Source organism: Ursus arctos, unplaced genomic scaffold (assembly GCF_023065955.2).
Source record: "Ursus arctos isolate Adak ecotype North America unplaced genomic scaffold, UrsArc2.0 scaffold_18, whole genome shotgun sequence".
NCBI classification, from domain to species: Eukaryota; Metazoa; Chordata; class Mammalia; order Carnivora; family Ursidae; genus Ursus; species Ursus arctos.
The window spans coordinates 55,043,680-55,061,985 of NW_026622852.1; the positions used below are offsets into that span (position 1 = coordinate 55,043,680).

The window sequence follows — 18,306 nt, forward strand, 5'->3', positions numbered from 1 at the left end:
TGCCCCTCCCTCTTCCACCCCCACAGCGGGGTGGGCCTTCGGCGGGACGCGCAGGTGTCAGTGGCGTCCCGCGCGTCCCCATCCCTCGCCGCCTTGGCCGCCGCCCCAGCTCCCTTCTGCCGTCCGCCCCGCGTCCTCCGCTAACCTCGGGTCTGGACGGGCGAACGGCGGGGCCGGGAAAATTTGAGTCACGGTGGGGGGAGCGGAGGAGGCGGGCCGTGACCCTGAACGGGGTGGGCTCTAGGACCCGCCTCGGGCTCCCAGCAGGGGGACCCGCCGTGAGCCCGCGTCCCGCACGCACCGGCCCGACGGAGCGTGACGCCGCGCTGCCGCCGCGCGCTGGGCGGCCGCTGGGTGTCCGGGACCGTCGCGCTCGCAGCCACCCGCGCGCCTCCACCGCTGCGGCCGCCGCCGGTTGCCCCCGCTCAGCACGATGCCCCGGGCGCCGCTCCTGCCGCTGCTGCTGGCGGTCTCCGCGGCGGCGGCGGCTGCGGTCGGCGAGCCCGGGCCGGCGCTGCCCCTTCCCACGGGGGACGCAACCCTGGCCATCGTCTTCGATGTCACCGGCTCCATGTGGGACGACCTGATGCAGGTGCTCGACGGCGCCTCACGCATCTTGGAGAGCAGCCTGAGCCGCCGCAGCCAGGCCATCGCCAACTACGCGCTGGTGCCCTTCCACGACCCAGGTAGCGCCCCCGCTTCCCCCCCACCCCGGGCGCCCTGGCGTGGGGCGCTCACCCGCCCCCCGCCGGTGATCGCGCCCCGGGCGCACCTGGCGGTCCGCACACCGCTCCGCCGGGCGGGGGCGCCTTCTCGACACATTCGCGTCCGCGGGCCGGGCACCTGGGGAAGCCGCCCCTTGCTTGCCCGGGGGAACCCGCGGTCTCCCTCTCCCGCGCCTCCGGGATAGTCGGCGGCTGCCTAGTCGGGCTAGTGACCGAGAGCGGCGGACACGCGTTCAGATGTCGTGCCGCCACCTCCTAGCTGTGTGTCTTAAGCAGGTGACCTCACCTTCCTGAGCCTCGCTTTCCTCATTTATGAACCCGGGTGAGAAACTGTCCCCAACACTTGCTGAGACGCGTTCGTGCTCAGGGCCAGGCACCCCATGATGAGGTTTGCGTTTTTACTTTTTGTTAATTCTTAGAATTTGCTCCCAGCACGGGCTTCAGAGGCCAAAAGAGCCCCCAAAGGCAGGCAGACGCACCCTGCCTCGTTTTACCCCCGACCTGTTTTCCCTAGGAAAACAGCAGCTCATCCAGGTCGCCTCCAGCTCCCCGATTCTCAAGGCCAGATCCTCACCCCTGCGCGCAGCACCTGGTCCCCTGCAGCCACTTGACTTTCAGCTCAGTGTTAGGGGCATGGCCTTGAAAGAGTCCCTGGGAGACCCCACAGCGGGGAGCGAGCTTCAGGGAAACAGCTGCTGAGTAATGCTGCTGACCTCCGACCTTCTGAGTAGGGGGACTGCTTTTTGGTCAACAGTTTTTGATGAAAAATGCCAGACTTCCAGTAAAATGTGTGGGAAGCGGGGAGTACGTTGAACACCTGTCTGCCCGCCTCCCAGATCCTATGATTAATATTTTACTGTTTGCTTTATCACACGTCTCTCCATCTAGCCGCCTCTCTATCCAGAATGATAGCTTTATAAAGCCAAAAAATAAAATAAAAATGGCAGATTCCTTGCCAAATGGTACTACAGAGCGCCTCAGGCTAAGAAAATACCCAGTGACCCAAGGCTCTATGAGATAGTAAGCCTTTTTAGAAGAATTTGCCTTTATCAATCACAACCGTGTCACAGAGCTTTGCAAAATGGGCAACAGTGGGTGTGACTTGATCTGGTGCAGTCCTCAGGCTGGGTTTGGAGGTCCTTCTGCTTCCAGGAGTTCTGGGTTCTGGAGGGCTCTGCAGCTCAAAGCCCAGAGGCTGGGGGCGGGGGGTGTCTAGAAAAATATTTCTGGGAACAAAAGAATAGCTCCCCCCTCGGGGTCAGGGTGGGGGGGGCAACAAGGTTGGGAGAGTTGTGAGACCCAGGGGTGTGGGGTGTGTCCTGGGGCTTCAGCTCAGACTATCCTCTATCCCCCCAATGCTCTCTCTCCCTTTCTGGATCATTCTTGGACTTCCAAAGACATCACACTGAAAGAGCTGAGAGATCATCCAATCCACCCCTTCTCTTACAGATGGAGAAACCGAGGCTCAGGACACGGATGGGGCTTGCCCAAAGCCACCTGCCAGGATGATGTCATTTCTGATTCATAACCCACATTTGTCTCCCATAAATGCTTGGCTGTAGTCACAGGGCAGGAGAGCAGGCTGCTGGAGCCAGGCTTAGTGTCCCCGGGTCCGGGCTGGGGCTCCTGAGGGCTGTTCCCCTGCCTCCCTCTGACTGTGGGCTTCCTGAAACCCCCCCACCCCAGTCTTTCCTCCCTTCTCTGGATGCCGAGCAGGTGTGCGACTTTCTGACTTTCACTGCATCCTCAAAATCGCCCGTCCTCCTGCCCTGTTCCCCAAACCATCCTTCCTACGGACACACCCCGGTCCAAGTGCAGAGGGGCTCCTCCGTGTTTAGTGAGCTGGTTCTGTGTGCACAGCCTTTGTGAGGCCCCCAGTGTGAAAGGGGGCAGGCTTCCCTGCAAGGAGCAGGCGTCCTGCTGGAGACAGGCAGGTGGAGAGTAGAATGTGTCACATGCGAGCTCCGGTACCAGCTCCTGACTATGGGTCAGCAGGGGAGGGTCCTGACCAAAGGCTCTCTTAGGAAGCAGTGATGTTGGAGCAGGGCTTGAACACGAATGAGTGTGTATCAGCTTTTGACTACTCTCCTGGCCAGTGCTAGGTGCTGGTAGTGCAGGGGGGTGACGGGCTCCCTGAGCACATGGAGCTTGCGGGGGCGTGGCTGACGTGTAGGGACAGGTGTGGGGGGGAGCGAAGGAGGAATGAAATGGGGGAGTGGGAGAGGCGAGATTGGTCCTGGCTCTGACTTGAGGACTGGGGGTTTGGAGCACTGAAATTTCCTTCTATGGGCTGTGAGCAGCCACTGAGGGTTTCTGAGCAGGGATTGGTCTGTGGTTTAGGTTTGGCTGGCTTTTCAGTCAGCCAGTGCAGTTCCCTTTGGTGGGAGAGGAGCTTCAGAACTAGGGGTTTTAGCTGATGATTGAGGCCCCCCAAGGCTGTAGGCGTAGAGGGCTTTCTTAAAGGAAACCCCCATCCTAAACCCCGAGGACCAGTCTTCACGGGGCGCCTATCAGTGACTCTGGACTGCAAGTGTTTGGAGAGAAATCAGGACCCGAGCTTTGGAAATATTCTTAAAGTTTTTAAATGAAAAAAATAGTATGTTCCCAAACTAGAAAGTTAGCATTTTGTTAATGGTTTCATTTTGGCTAAAAATGTAGCCCATTTTCAGGTTTTCATTATGAAAATGTTGCAGAACAAACAAAACAAAACACTCTCCTGTGCAGATCTTTCTATCTCTGGTTTTTCTGCGGGGTTAAGCTTCTCGTGGTGGAATTCCTAGACCTTTTTTTTTTTTTTTTTAAGATTTTATTTATTTATTTATTTGACAGAGATAGAGACAGCCAGCGAGAGAGGGAACACAAGCAGGGGGAGTGGGAGAGGAAGAAGCAGGCTCCCAGCAGAGGAGCCCGATGTGGGGCTCGATCCCAGAACGCCGGGATCACGCCCTGAGCCGAAGGCAGACGCTTAACCGCTGCACCACCCAGGCGCCCCGAGGCCATTTTTAACACACCCAATGGGTGGGCAACTCTTCAATTTGTTTTCCAAAATGTTTCAGCAGTTTAAACTTCTACCAGAAGCTCCTGAGGGGCCAGTTTCAGGGCAGCCACCCCCAACGCTGGGAATTTAAGATAAAAACATTTTCCTCCCTAATTCAAAAGATGGAAAATATTTCAATTTCTAGTGAGGTTCAGCGCATTTCCAAATGTTCACTAGATTTTTTTTTTTTTTTTTGGTGTGAATTTCTTCTTTTGCAAATTGTCGGTACCTTGTTTTCCCGTTGGGGTTTTAGTAGTTTTCTTATCAGTCAGTACGAGGACTTTAATATTGATGATATTAACTGTTTTTTGTTATGTGGTTAATATTTTTCCTGATTGTTTGCCTTTTAGTGTTGTCTGTGATTCCCACTGGTCTGAAATTATTTATTTATCTATCTATTTATTTATTTTTTCTGGTGGTCTGAAATTTTAAATGTTATGTAGCAAAATCTTTGACTTTTTCCCTTTGTAATTTCTTCACCTACATGCTTAGAAAGATTTTTTTCCCCCCATCACAAAATCAGTTAGGTATATGTTCTAGATTTTTTCCACCGGTTTTCTGCTTATATTTAAATCTTGAACCCAGAATTTTTTAAAAAGTTGGTATAAAAAGTAATCTAATGTAGGGGCGCCTGGGTGGCTCAGTCTTTAGGCGTCTGCCTTCGGCTCAGGGCGTGATCCCAGCGTTCTGGGATCGAGCCCCGCATCAGGCTCCTCCACTGGGAGCCTGCTTCTTCCTCTCCCACTCCCCCTGCTTGTGTTCCCTCTCTCGCTGGCTGTCTCTATCTCTGTCAGATAAATAAATAAATAAATAAATAAATAAATAAATAAATATCTTTAAAAAAAAAAGTAATCTAATGTAATTCTTCCAGGATGGGATAATTGTTCAGGTACATTTTATCAAACAATCCTCCTTCCCCCCCCCCCCCGTTTATTTGGATCCTGCGTTTATCCCAAATTACTTTATCAAGAATGTATCTGGGCTTTCCCTTCTGTTTCGTTATACGGCAATTCTTGTGCCAAGCGCACGTTATAGTCATTTGGTTTTGCAGTATGTGCTACTAAGGCAAACTCTTCCTCATATTCTTTTTTCTTTAAAAAAAAATTTTTCCCCAGGGGGTCCTGGGTGACTTAGTCAGTTAAGCATCTGACTTTTGAGCTGAAGCTCAGGTCTTGATCTCAGGGTCGTGAGTTCAAGCCCCGTGTTGGGCTCCGCGAGCTTACTTTAAATCAATCAATCAATCAATCAATCAATCTTTTTTTTTTTTTTGCTTTTTTGGTCCCCCCCAGCTTGCTGAGATGTAACTGACACATAGTATTGGGTTAGTTTGAGGCATGCGGCATGCTGATTTGATACATTTATTTATTGCAAAATGATTACCGCCGTAGCATTAGCTAAAGCATCGTCTGTGTCACTTATTTACCATTTCTTTTTTGTGGTGAGAACATTTAATAGCTACTCTCTGGCAACATTCAAGTATATGACGCAGTATTAGCTATAATCACTATGCTGTACATTAGCTCCCCAGAATCCATTTACCTTCCAACTGGAAGTGTCTATCCCACTTCTCCCATCCCCCAGTCCCTGGTAACCAGCACTCTACTCTCTGTTTCTGAGTTAGGCTCTTTCAGATCCCAGATGTAAGTGAGAGCGTACAGTATTTGTCTTTCTTTGCCTGACTTACTTCACTTAGCGTAATGCCCTCAGGGGCCCTCCATGCTACTGCAGGTGGCAGGATTGCCTTTCCCTGGCTGGGTAATATTCCAGTATTCCATAATATTCCATTCTGTGTGTATATATACCACATCTTTACCCGTTCATCTTGATGGTTTAAAAAATTTTTAGGGGTGCCTGGCTGGTTCAGTCGGTGGAGCGTGCGACTCTTGATCTCGGGGTTGTGAGTTCGAACCCCACATCGGGTATAGAGATCACTTAAAAAAATAAAAATTCTTAAAAAATTATTTTAATAAACTTTTAATTTGAGCACGGTTTTATTTTAGTATTACAGATTTATTGCAAAGCCCGTACAGAGGTTCCCATATGCCCACCACCTACTTTGCACTGTTATTAACATCTCACATTACTGTACTTACATTTATCGCAATTAACCAACCAATATCGATGTGTTATGAACTAACATCCGTTCTTTATTCAGATTTCCTCAGTTTTTCCTTAACGTCCTTTTCCTGAGCCCATCCAGGATCCTACATTACATTCGGTTGCCATGTGCCCTTAGGCTCCTTTGAATGTGATCATTTCTCAGACTTTGTTTTTGACGACCTGGACAGTTTCGATGAGAATCGCTCAGACGTTTTTCCCTCTGTCATGATTTGTCTGGTGTTTTTCTCCAGTGAGACCGGCTGACGGGAGAGGAAGACCACAGAAGAGCAATGTCACTCTCATTATGTTCTGTCAAGGGTACATGTTATCAACATGACCGGTCGTGGTTGTTGTTGACCTTGATCACGTGGCTGAGGTCATCAGCTGTCTCCACTGTGAAGTTGCTCTTCTCTTTCTCCATTTCCAAACTGTCCTCTCTGTTTTCTTTTTTAAGATTTTATTTATTTAGGGGCGCCTGGGCGGCACAGCGGTTGAGCATCTGCCTTCGGCTCAGGGCGTGATCCCGGTGTTCTGGGATCGAGCCCCACATCAGGCTCCTCCGCTATGAGCCTGCTTCTTCCTTTCCCACTCCCCCTGCTTGTGTTCCCCCTCTTGCTGGCTGTCTCTATCTCTGTCGAATAAATAAACAAAAAATTTTTTAAAAAAAGAAGATTTTATTTATTTATTTGAGAGAGAGATCATGAGCAGGGGGAGAGGGAGAAGCAGAGTCCCCAGTGAGCAGGGAACCCGACTCGGGGCTCGATCCCAGGACCCTGAGATCATGACCTGAGCTGAAGGCAGGTGTTTAACTGACAGAGTCACCCAGGAGCCCCTGTACTGTCCTCTTTGGAAGCAAGTCACTGTGTGCGGCCCATACTTAAGAAGTGGGACATTGTGCTCCACCTTTCTGAGGATGGGGAATCGGTGTAAGTCATTTGGAATTCTTCATGAGAGAGTTGGCTTGTCCCCACTTATTCAGTCATTTCTGTATCTCAGTATGGACTCATGGAGAGTTATTTTGTACTCTGGGTTATAACCCAATACTGCTAACCAATACTACTTTATTTTCTCGCTCAGGTTTTCCAGCTTTGGTCATCGGAAGCTCTTTCTGTTGGCTTCTGTGTGCCTTTGACATGCCCCCAGTGTGTGTGTGTGTGTGTGTGTGTGTGTGTGTGTTTTCAAGCCCTGTTTTACTTTCCGGCACTACAGGATGTTCAGGACTCATCTTATATATTTCCCGCTCCAATCCTAGATCTAAGAACTGATCCAAGAATCCCTGGCTCCTTTTCTTGAAAAATGGTACTAGGGGGGGTGCCTGGGTGGCACAGCGGTTAAGCGTCTGCCTTTGGCTCAGGGCGTGATCCTGGCGTTATGGGATCGGGCCCCACATCAGGTTCCTCCGCTATGAGCCTGCTTCTTCCTCTCCCACTCCCCCTGCTGTGTTCCCTCTCTCGCTGGCTGTCTCTATCTCTGTCGAATAAATAAATAAAATCTTAAAAAAAAAAAAAGAAAAATGGGACTAGGAAGTAGGAGCTGAGTGCTAGGCGTACTGGGGGGTCACTGCTTCTAGACCGTTAGCTGACAGAGCAAGGAAGGGATGGTGCAGACACCCGTGTGTGACCTGTCTCTGTAAGTATTTCTATATGTTGCCATCTGTGTCTGCATTAAGCTGGACGTGAGTTCGTGTGTTCGTTCTGATGTCTCCAGCTCTGATTTTATTACCACATAGATCATTCCAGCCTCCTCCTCTTGCTTCTCTTCAGCCTCCCACTCCGACAGTGACAAATCTGCTCCCACCGCCCAGCGTCCACCAAACGTTTACTTAAGGGTTCCGGTCCAGTATTCGGAGAAGTGGTTTTAGGCTTGTTAACTTGTACTCCACGGGAAACAGCTTTATTAACTAGAGTCTCTCCTTTTGCCTTCAGTCTTACAGACTGTTTTATTTGCAGAGTGACAGGCCAGTCCCTTATTTGTAAGCTTATGATGCATCTTCTTTATTTGCAAAATACTCTTGAACATATATTCTTGCAGAAGATGAACAGAAAAACTTAGCTTCCCCCCAAAAATTCCTGCTGTGATTTGGCTTGGAATTGTGTGAAAGCTCGATTTGGGGAAAATTGTCGTTAAAAAAAAATTCAGTTGGTTCCATCTAGGACACATGCCTCTTCCTTTGTTCGCATATTTATTTCCTTTTGTAAAGATTTGTAATTTTTTTCTTATAGGTTCCACCCATTTCTTTTAAAGATCATTTCTAAGTATTTTGGTTTTTTGTTACTATTTTGATTAGGAAGTTTTTTCCATTACATTTTTTGCAAATGAGTATTGTTGGTATGTTGGAAAGCAATTCATTTTCATATATTTATTCTGTTTCCAGCGTTCTTACTGAAGTTGTCTTTTTTTTTTTTTTTTTTAACTACTGATTTTTTGGGTAATGACTTGAGTTTCCTAGGCTGGCAACCATAGCCTGTTCAAATAATAATATTGTCTCACTTTTCCCGTCATATATTTCACTTGTTTGAAATGTCTTGTGTTATTTATCAGCCAGAACTTCCAGAACAGCGATAAATACGCAGACGATGGCTGCGGTTGCTCTTGCCCTGCCTTGCTTCTGACCGTGCGCTGCTCTGGGATGCTGGCTCTTGGTTTGAGGTTTTCTTCAACAAGTGAACGAAGACGATGCTTTCATTCCTAGTTTACTAAGGGTTAAAAAAAAAAAAATAACACCGAACAACACCCCAAAACAAAACAAAACGAAAAACCCTGGACAGGGAGGAGTGCTGAATTTTAGCCAGTGGCTTTCTGGCTTTGTTGAGATATTTGTAAGCTCTTTCTCCCGTTGACTTATTGATGGGATTCCTTCATTTTTAACGACTTCCACATTCCCTGTATAAGCCCTGCTGGGTCACGGACGATCCTTTCCTATCCAGCTGGGTCCCATTGGCCAGGGTTTTGTTTGGGGAGTTTTGCATCTTGTTATAGCGTGTCTGATCAGTTAGGGACATTCTCTCTGTGTGCCCTTTGGCAAGTGTTGGCATCAGGGCTTAGTTAGCTCTTTCTGTTTAACAACTTAAATTATTAAGCTTTCTCCCCAAATTGCAAAAGTTTTTTTCAAGTTTACTGATTTACTTTTGTAGTCATCTCTCCGCCCAACGTGGGGCTCGAACTCATGACCCTGAGATCAAGGGCCGCACACTCCACCGGCTGAGCCAGCTAGGCCCCAAGGTGTAAAATTAATATGGTGTAAAATATTCTAATAGTATGACTCTCAAGGGATGCGAACACTTTTAATCATTTTGCATCCTTCCAGACTCTGTGTGTGTATAATCCACTCATACACACACACACACACACACACACACACTTAATTTTTTATTACATAAAAAATGGAATTATGCAACACATACTGTTTTGCAACTTGCTTTTCTTCCCTACACGACTCACCAGATATCTTTCCATGTTAGAAAATCTCAATCCAGCTCACTGTTTTTACTGACTATGTAAGATGTGACGGAAGGGATCTTCATTTCTCTTAACCCTGTCCTCATTTATCTAGCCATTCCCATATTGTGGAAAATAGATTGCTTTTAGTTTTTTTTTTTTTTTTTAGAGATTTTATTTATTTATTTGACAGAGAGGGAGAGAAAGCACAAGTAGGGGGAGGGGCAGAGAGAGAGAGGGACAAGCAGACTCCCCACCAAGCAGGGAGCCCGATGTGGGGCTCAATCGCAGGACCCTGGGATCATGACTTGAGCCGAAGGCAGACGCTTCGCCACCTGAGCCACCCAGGCGCCCTGCTTTCAGTTTCTTTCTTTCTTTTTTTTTTTTTAAAGATTTATTTATTTATTTATTTATTTATTTGACAGAGATAGAGACAGCCAGCGAGAGAGGGAACACAAGCAGGGGGAGTGGGAGAGGAAGAAGCAGGCTCATAGCGGAGGAGCCTGATGTGGGGCTCGATCCCATAACGCCGGGATCACGCCCTGAGCCGAAGGCAGACGCTTAACCGCTGTGCCACCCAGGCGCCCTGCTTTCAGTTTCTTGACCACAAACACATATGCATTCACCAACATGTCTGTACGGTGGATTCCCAGAAATGCAGTTGCTTTGTTAAAGCATATGAGCGCTTTGGCTTTTGATAGCTATCACTGAACTGCCCTCCAGAAAGGCTCTACCCTCCTGCTGTCCTACCAACAGAGTATGAGACTGCATTTCCCCCACACCTCACCTTGCTGGCATCTGGGGACATCATTCTTCCCTTTTTTGCTAATTTGCTAGGTGTGAAATGATGTCCCATTTTAACTTGCCTATGTCTGATTGTTAGTTCTGGCATCTTCTCTGGGCCTCCAGGTGCACCGTCAGCTTGCCTCGGGGAAGAGGAGTGTTGGTCGGGGCGAGGAGCAGGTAGGCCAGAGTGTTCAGCTCACAGCGTGGCCTGTGAGCTGGGCGGCTCGGCCTCTGGCTGCAGACTGTGTGTGTGTGTGCGTGTGCGTGTGCGCGTGCTGTCACCCTGGAGCGACGTTGCTGCGAACCAACCGCTCATCGTGAAATAGATGCGATACTCTCCTGCTCCGACGGCAGAGTCCAGCCCTTTGGCCTGGCCTGTGCTTCTCTCCTTGGAGGCTGGGCGTTCTGAGCTGCCTGTGAGCTGTAAGCTGGATTAATCTCATTGCTTGCGTTGATGGCACCTTATCCAAGGGCGGTGTTCCTACCTGGGCTTTCCAGGCATGAGTCTGTGCAGGGCAGGGGTGCAAAGAGAAAGACAGGCTGGGGATGCCTTTGAGAGGAGGAGCGACAGGGTAAGGATGTAGTGGGTCTGAGGGCAGGAGTCTGCCTGAAGGGGCTGGGGTGGGCTGGGTGCATTAGTCTGGTCGCCAGGGATCCCTGACAGACCCATTATTCACTCGCTCAATAGGTGATTCTCGAAGGATGACCACGGGCCAGGCAGGTGCCAGCTTGCCCTGCCACCTTCAGTCCAGCCCAGCCCATGGCAAAGGGCCAAGTTCATGAGCCATAGTGGGGTCCCTGGTACAAAGAGGCCCGGGCTGCTCTGAGAGGTGGGGATATAGAAGTGATGTTTGAGCTGAGGTGGAGAGGAGCTGGGTGGGTAGGGGAGAGCCCGGATGGGTTGGGGAAGAGCACTCCAGGCTGAGGGAAGAGCAGAAACGATGGCTCTGAGGCTGCCAGGAATGTGGATGTGACCTCTCCTTGAAGACGGCAGGGATTGGCTGATGTGGACACTCAGGGCTGGGCCCGGATCCACTGGGGTGTTCAGGGCAAGGGGCACTCCTGAGAAGGCCTTTAGGAGCATCGGATTCTAGACTCCTGGACACGAAGGAGGAGGTGGAGGAAGGTCCTGGGGCCATTTTGGTTCTTTGGACAGAGCCACTTGCCCAGCCATGTCTGTCCTTTGTGGGTATTTTCAAGGGAATCACATTCACCCAGCCCAGGCTGAGGAACTGTTGGAGTTCTAACAGGCTAGACTTCATTTTCTCCAGCCCCTGCCTTAGAAATGGGAAGACTATGTCCCAGAGAGGGGATGCAATTTGCCCACAATCATGGCAGACTGTGGGACCCTGCCTGGGGACGCTGCAGCCGGAGGAGGGGGGCAGGTGCGAACCCAGAATTGGCCCCAGGATTCAAGCCCTGCTTTCAAGGAGGAAGGGGGCAGGGCAGACCCCAGGAAGAGTCCATGACATGAAGTCTTTCTGTGGCTGGACCTCTGGTGCCTGGCTGTGGTCCTGACCGTCTCCACTGGGGCACAGGATTCTGGGTAAGGGGCTGAAGCATCTCCTGAGTGAAGGGCTGGGTGTGATCGTGTGCGTATCCCCGCATGTCCCAGAGGCTCCGCACCCTTCTCTGGAGGAGCTGAAAAAATCTGCCTGAGGCAAGATGGTTCCGAGCCAGGCTTCTGGGGCTCAGATGCTCAAGGGCGGCCCAAGTGGAGCCAAGGTCATGGGTTTAATGATTTTTGCAGCCGGCCGGCGGGCCCTGCTCGGAGGGACTGCACACCACATCTGCCCAGCTGTTTGGCAAGTGCCCACCTTCCGTCACGAGCCTCTTTCCCCCTCCAAGAACACGAATGAGGGACTAGGGAACAAGGGAACGAGTTCTGAGTATCTGCAGCTTGGCGGCGGCTGAGACCTTGAACGTGGGGTGAGACGGATCAGCTTTGAATCCCGCCACTATGGCTTCTGCACTGTAAGACCTTGGGCAGGTCACTTCACCTCCCTGGGCCTTAAATTCTCATCTGTGAAATAGGGATAATAATACACAGTCGACCTCTTTGGTTGCTGTTTGTTTGTTTTTTTTCTAAGTGAATGTGTGCCAAGTGCAGAGAACAACACCTGATGTGAACTAAGTATTAAAACAGTTAATCCTATTAAAATATTAAAATACCATCACCATCGCCACCATGGTTTTTGAAGGCAGCATAGCCAGTGGCAAAGAGTACAGGCTTTGGAGCCAAGCAAGTGGATTTCACGTTGTTCTAGGTTGATTCGTGTCCTTCCTAGAACCTCAGCATATGACCTAACTTGGAAATAGGATCACTGAAGATGTCATTAGTTAGGATGAACTCCTACTGGAGTAGAGCGGGCCCTTCCTCCGGTATGACCGGTGCCCTCGTAGAAAGGAGGGACGCAGAGCCAACACAGGGAGAAGGCCCCATGACGACGGGGGGCAGAACCAGAGTACTTACGTGTTTACAAGTTGAGGAATGCCAAGGGTTGCTGGTATTTGCCTTCAGAGAGAGCACGGCCCTGCCAACACCCTGATTGTGGGCTGCTAGCCTAAGGACTGTGAGAAGGGAAATTTCTGTTGTATAAAGCCACCGAGTTCGTGTTATTTTGTTACGGTGGCTCCAGGAAACCAGGACGGACATTAACTACCACTTACTGGCTGCTCGACCTTCACTAAGGACATTGTCTTCTCTCTAAGTCTTGGTGTCCTCGGTTGTAAAAGGGAGATATTAATAGAAGTGAGCTCAAGCCTGTAAAATAATAAGTGCTCAAGGCAGAGAAACTGCTGTAACCACCACCACCACCACCGTCAGTGTCACCATCACCACCACCATCGTCAACATCAATAACAACATCACCACCACCATCATCATCACCACCATCACCACCACCACCATCAGTGTCACCATCACCACCACCATCATCAACATCACCACCACCACCACCACCATCATCATCACCATCAATGTCAACATCACCACCATCATCATCACCACCATCACCACCACCACCACCACCACCACCGTCAGTGTCACCATCACCACCACCATCATCAACATCAATGTCACCATCACCACCATCACCACCACCACCACCACCACCACCGTCACTGTCAGTGTCACCATCACCATCATCAACATCACCACCACCACCATCACCATCAGTGTCAACATCACCACCACCACCATCAACATCAATGTCAACATCACCACCACCATCATCAACATCACCACCACCACCATCACCATCAGTGTCAACATCACCACCACCATCATCAGCATCAATGTCAACATCACCACCATCATCATCAACATCACCACCACCACCATCACCATCAGTGTCAACATCACCACGACCACCATCAACATCAATGTCAACATCACCACCATCATCATCAACATCACCACCACCACCACCAACATCAATGTCACCATCACCACCACCATCAACATCACCACCATCAACATCAATGTCAACATCACCACCATCATCAACGTCACCACCACCACCATCAACATCAATGTCAACATCACCACCATCATCAATGTCAGCATCACCACCACCACTGTCATCATCAATATCATGCTAGGAAGGGCAGCATGCTAAGATGTAAGGTGATCAGACCTTTTGACCAGAGCCATCCCTGCCTGGACTGGGTGAAAGAAGGAGATCAAGAGGGTCTCAAGAGCCCCCTTTCAGTGGGTAAACTCTCATGGGGCCATGTCAAGTATCCTACCCTCTCCTGCCCTGTCCTGGCACCTCACTCTGTCCTGCTGGAAGATGGGTCTTGAAATGGTCGTCCTGCTGAGAGCGCCCTGTCCTGGTGGGGTTTCAGGATGGTGAGTGATGATGTGCAGTGGGTCCTGGGAATGGCAGAGGAAGCCGTGGGCCAGTGTTAATTAATGACAAGAAGGCATCCATCTCTGGCCTGCTGCCTGCAGCTGTGGATGGGTGGGTGGCTGGGAGAACAGGTGGCAAGGAGACCTCCCTATCCCCAGCCCCTTCTTTGCATCTTGGAAGCCAGTCCTGCCTTGGAATGATGGGACCGGTCATCGTAACACCCCGTGCGTGGAACCAGCTTGGGGATGATCTATTCAGCAAAGGAAGAAATCCCAGATTCCTGTGTGCGTGCGTGCGTGCGTGTGCGTGTGCGTGTGTGTGTGTGTGTGTAAATGTGTAGTCTCAGAAGTTGAGGCATTAAAAAAACCCTTGCCTTCAGTCTTTGCTGGGGTCCTGTCCTCTGTCTCGAGAGCGGTCACGGACACTCTCGTCCATCTGGCCAGCCCTTCCTCCATATGGCCAACTCCTCTGCGTGCCCCAAATAACCACATTAGTTCCCTGCTCTGCTTCATATCTGTTTCTCTGGGAGATGGGCAGCAGCGTGTTGTAGTGGGAGGGCCTGGGGACCGGGTGGGCTTGGCCTTCAGCACATGCTTGCGGACTGCTGACTGTACGCCCGGTGTTGTTCTGAGACGGGTTATAAAGAGAAATGAAACCCTGTCCTGACCTGGAGCTGCTCAGACAATATGGAGTTCAAATGTATTTATTCCGTCACTCCCTGGACCCGCATTCATGGAGCGCTTACGTGTGCCAGGCACTGAACTTGGCCCGAGGCCTACACTGGTGAACAGGAGAAGGGGTCACTGTCCGTGTGATATCTCAGGGTAACTCTTGCACCAGATCTTCCCAGCTGACCTTGAGGGACTGACTCCCTTCTCCTCTCTGGGCTTCGAGTTTCTCCATCCTTAAAAAGGTGGGGTCTTTGGATCTCTTTATCTTCAACTTCGTTATGTTTGGCGCATAGGTTTGTGGTCCAAATTGGTTTTTCCCAAGTCCATTCTTGCCGGAGACAGGATGATGGAGTCTGTGGGAGGCAGCATGAATGGCCCCCCAAAGATGTGTGTGTCCTAATCCACGGAATCCATGTAACTCTGTTACTGGACACAGCAGAAGGGGCTTCGCATGTATAGTTAAGTTAGGGATCTTTTTTTTTTTTTTTTAAGATTTTACTTATTTATTTGACAGAGAGAGAGACAGCCAGCGAGAGAGGGAACCCAAGCAGGGGGAGTGGGAGAGGAAGAAGCAGGCTCCCAGCGGAGGAGCCTGATGTGGGGCTCGATCCCAGGACTCCGGGATCATGCCCTGAGCCGAAGGCAGACGCTTAACGACTGAGCCACCCAGGCGCCCCTAAGTTAGGGATCTTGAGATGGAGAGGTTATCGTGGATTATCTGGATGGGCTCACAGTCATCACAAGCCTCCTTGTAAGGGGGAGCAGGGGGGGTCAGAGTCCGAGGAGATGTGGCAGAGAAGCAGAGGGTAGTGAGAGAGACCCTGGAAGATTCTCTGTTGCAGGCTTTGTGATGGAGAAGGGCCACGATCCAAGGAGTGCGGGCGGCCTCTCAAAGCTGGAAAAATCAAAGAAGCCCATTTTCCTGTAGAGCCTCCAGAAGGGACACAGCCCGGCTGATACCTTGACTCGAGGGCTTCTGACCTTCAGAAATGATGTGTGTTGCTTTAAGACGCTGAGTTTGTAATAATTTATGAAAGCAGCAATAGGAAACTAATACGGAGGCCAACCTTAAAATCCTTTCCAGGCTTTCCAGTTCAGGGGATCCTCCCTGGCTCCTGAAATGTTCCAAGTGTGTGTGTCAGCCATATAGTCCCTGGCCCTCAGCAGGAGCTGGCCGCTGCTTGGGGCATAAGGAGGTGGGACGAGGATGTCACTGAGCATTGCTGAGGGGCGTGGGGGGATCAGGATGGGCGATTTCCCAGAGTGCAGACCCTCCTAGAACAGCCTTGGCGATGGAAGGTACGGTGGGTCTGGAATCCTCCCCGCCCTCTACCACCGGGCCGCCCACTTTGGGTTTCTCAATCCAATAAAATTGTTAAAAGAAAAAAAAAGAAACTAGAAGGAAAGAAAAACAGAAGGAATTGACATAGGTGCCCAACATTTTACCTTACCAGGTAGCACCATGAACAGAATCATCTCCCCTGAACAATGACTGTCCCTCCACGAAAGAGAGAAATCGTCCCCGCCCCCCGCCCCCAGGGAGGAAGAGCATAGACTGTCCTTTCCAACTGCCGCTTTATTTGTGATAACACGTCACCAATTTTATTATTCTCACGTTGCCGCAAATGGGAGAAAATGTGGTCAGCCAAGCCCTGGGCCAGCGCTGGGAACCGAGGGTAGCTGAGGTCACTAGACCATGATGGGGGAGGGTGGGGCCGGCCAGAGTCCGAGCTCAGCTCCCCTGGGGCTGCCCCGGGTTCACAGACCACGAGCAGTCGGTGTCCATTCTCCATGTGAGCAAAACTGGGCGCAGGCCAGCTTCCCTAGCACTGGCAGGTAGACGGGTGAGTGGCTGGCCCATCTGGAGAAGGGGAGGACAGTTAGGAGGTTCCCGAACTTGCTTCCAGAGTCTTTATAAACGTCCTTGCCTGGAACCCAGTAATTGTGTTCATGGAAGTATTCGCCGAGGCATCGACTGAGCTGATGCTTAACGCTACGGATCTAGAGGGGTTCTTGGTAACGTCCTCATTATGAAAACTGGAAACACAGCAATGTGAGATCGAGCACGTCCGCTCTCAGTCGTTTGTACAAAGGAAAGACTGTGTAGCCATTAAAAATGGTTTTGAAACTGAGCATTTGGCCTTCTGGAAAGTTGCTCCAAGTATGTTGTTCGGTGAAAAGAATCAGGTTAAAAATAGTATGTTATTTATATTTCAGTAGAAATTCCGCATAAAATAGTATGCATGCGTGTAAGCGGCGGCTTTACAAGTATGCATGAAACTGTTGAAGGTTATGTATAAAAGTCAGAACGACCGTCTCTGGTTGGTGGAATTCCCTTCTCTTTGGGTGTGTCAGGAAGTTCTATGTATAGTTCACAGGGAGCCGTTCTCAAGAGCTCGCTTTCTGGAGCTGTACAGACCCAGGCTCATCCCAGCCTTGCCGCTTACTGGCTGTGTGTCTTTGGGCAAGTGACTTGACCTCTCTAGGCTTCCGTGTTCTCCTCTGTAAAATATGGGTGAGACTGAGACCGACCCGGTGCCAGGGAGGATTCAGCGAGGTCATGCTCGGGAAGCATCTTGGCATGTGGACTGGGACTGAGTAAGTGCTTAGTAAACGTCAGTATCATTAGTGCCCCCCCCTTTTTAAACATCGAACATGTATTATCATATAATAAAGAACCAACATTGAGTAAAATTATTGCCTTTCTCCATCACACTGGAGTTTGAGGACCTCATGCTGGAACATGGGCGGCCACGTGGCCGTGTTTGCTGAGCCATTGCTGTGTACACGGGATTCATGCGGGGTCTGTCCCTCCCTGACCCCACTGCGTTCTCACAGTGATGCTTCTCAGCAAGGAGAGATCGTGCCTCGTTTTACAGATGGGGAAACTGAGCCTGGGGACAGCGAAGTAGGGTCTGGAGGCCCCGTGGCTGAAGGATGGAGTCAGGATTCCAATCAGATCTGTCAGCAAAGGCTGAGGGTTTGGCTGAATCAATTACTGCAGAGTTCAGAAAGTGGGAGGCCGGGGGAAGGGGGGCTTGGTAAACACTGGAGCAGCTGAGGGAGGGGTGTTGGGTATGATGAGTAAGTTCCAAACACAGAGGTAAAGACCCCCGGGGGGTGAATCGTTCCTAAAGCGTTGGGCAGAAGAGCTGGTGTCCGCCCTCTTCTTGAGAATTGAAAATGAATGCCGGATAATTCCATGGGCTTCCTTCCCTAAGAAGGACCAAGGTCAGTTGACTAGTCGATGAGCATAGGAATTTTTTTAGGGTGACTAGAATTTAGAATTCTTGAACTAAAAACAGTCCATGATTAGAGTTCACCAAGGGCTCAGATGAAATATTTTCCTAGGAAATTTGACATCCACGAACCTTGTAAAACCCCCTTCGTGCACACATCCACACGGAGAGTCGGGATTCTTGCCCTGTTTTTAGTGCCCTGATAGCCCTGTCTTATGCTAGAGGCGGCTCTCAATTACAGCTGTTAAAAAAATCTCTTTATCAGGGAACATTTCAAATATATACAGTCAGCAGAGTAGTGTAATGAATCCCCACATCCCCATCACCAAGTATCCAAACTTCTGCCGTTCTTGCTCATCTGTAGCTCTTCCCACCCTCCACCCCCACTCCGTGATGATTGTTCTCTATAGTTCGGGCTTTAGGAGGTGAGATTTACATACATTGAAATGCACAGAC

General features: G+C 50.1%; 1 protein-coding gene across 4 annotated transcripts in view; it reads left to right on the forward strand.

The window, feature by feature from the left end:
- Positions 1 to 415: 415 nt before the first annotated feature.
- Positions 416 to 18,306, forward strand: part of HMCN2 (hemicentin 2) — a 149,405-nt gene continuing 131,514 nt past the window's right edge. For all 4 annotated transcript variants that reach the window (XM_057313385.1, XM_057313386.1, XM_048223413.2 and 1 more), the window contains exon 1: positions 416 to 686. In XM_057313385.1, the coding sequence (XP_057169368.1) occupies positions 434 to 686 (253 nt within the window). In that variant the 5' untranslated portion in view covers positions 416 to 433. The remainder of the gene's footprint in view (positions 687 to 18,306) is intronic.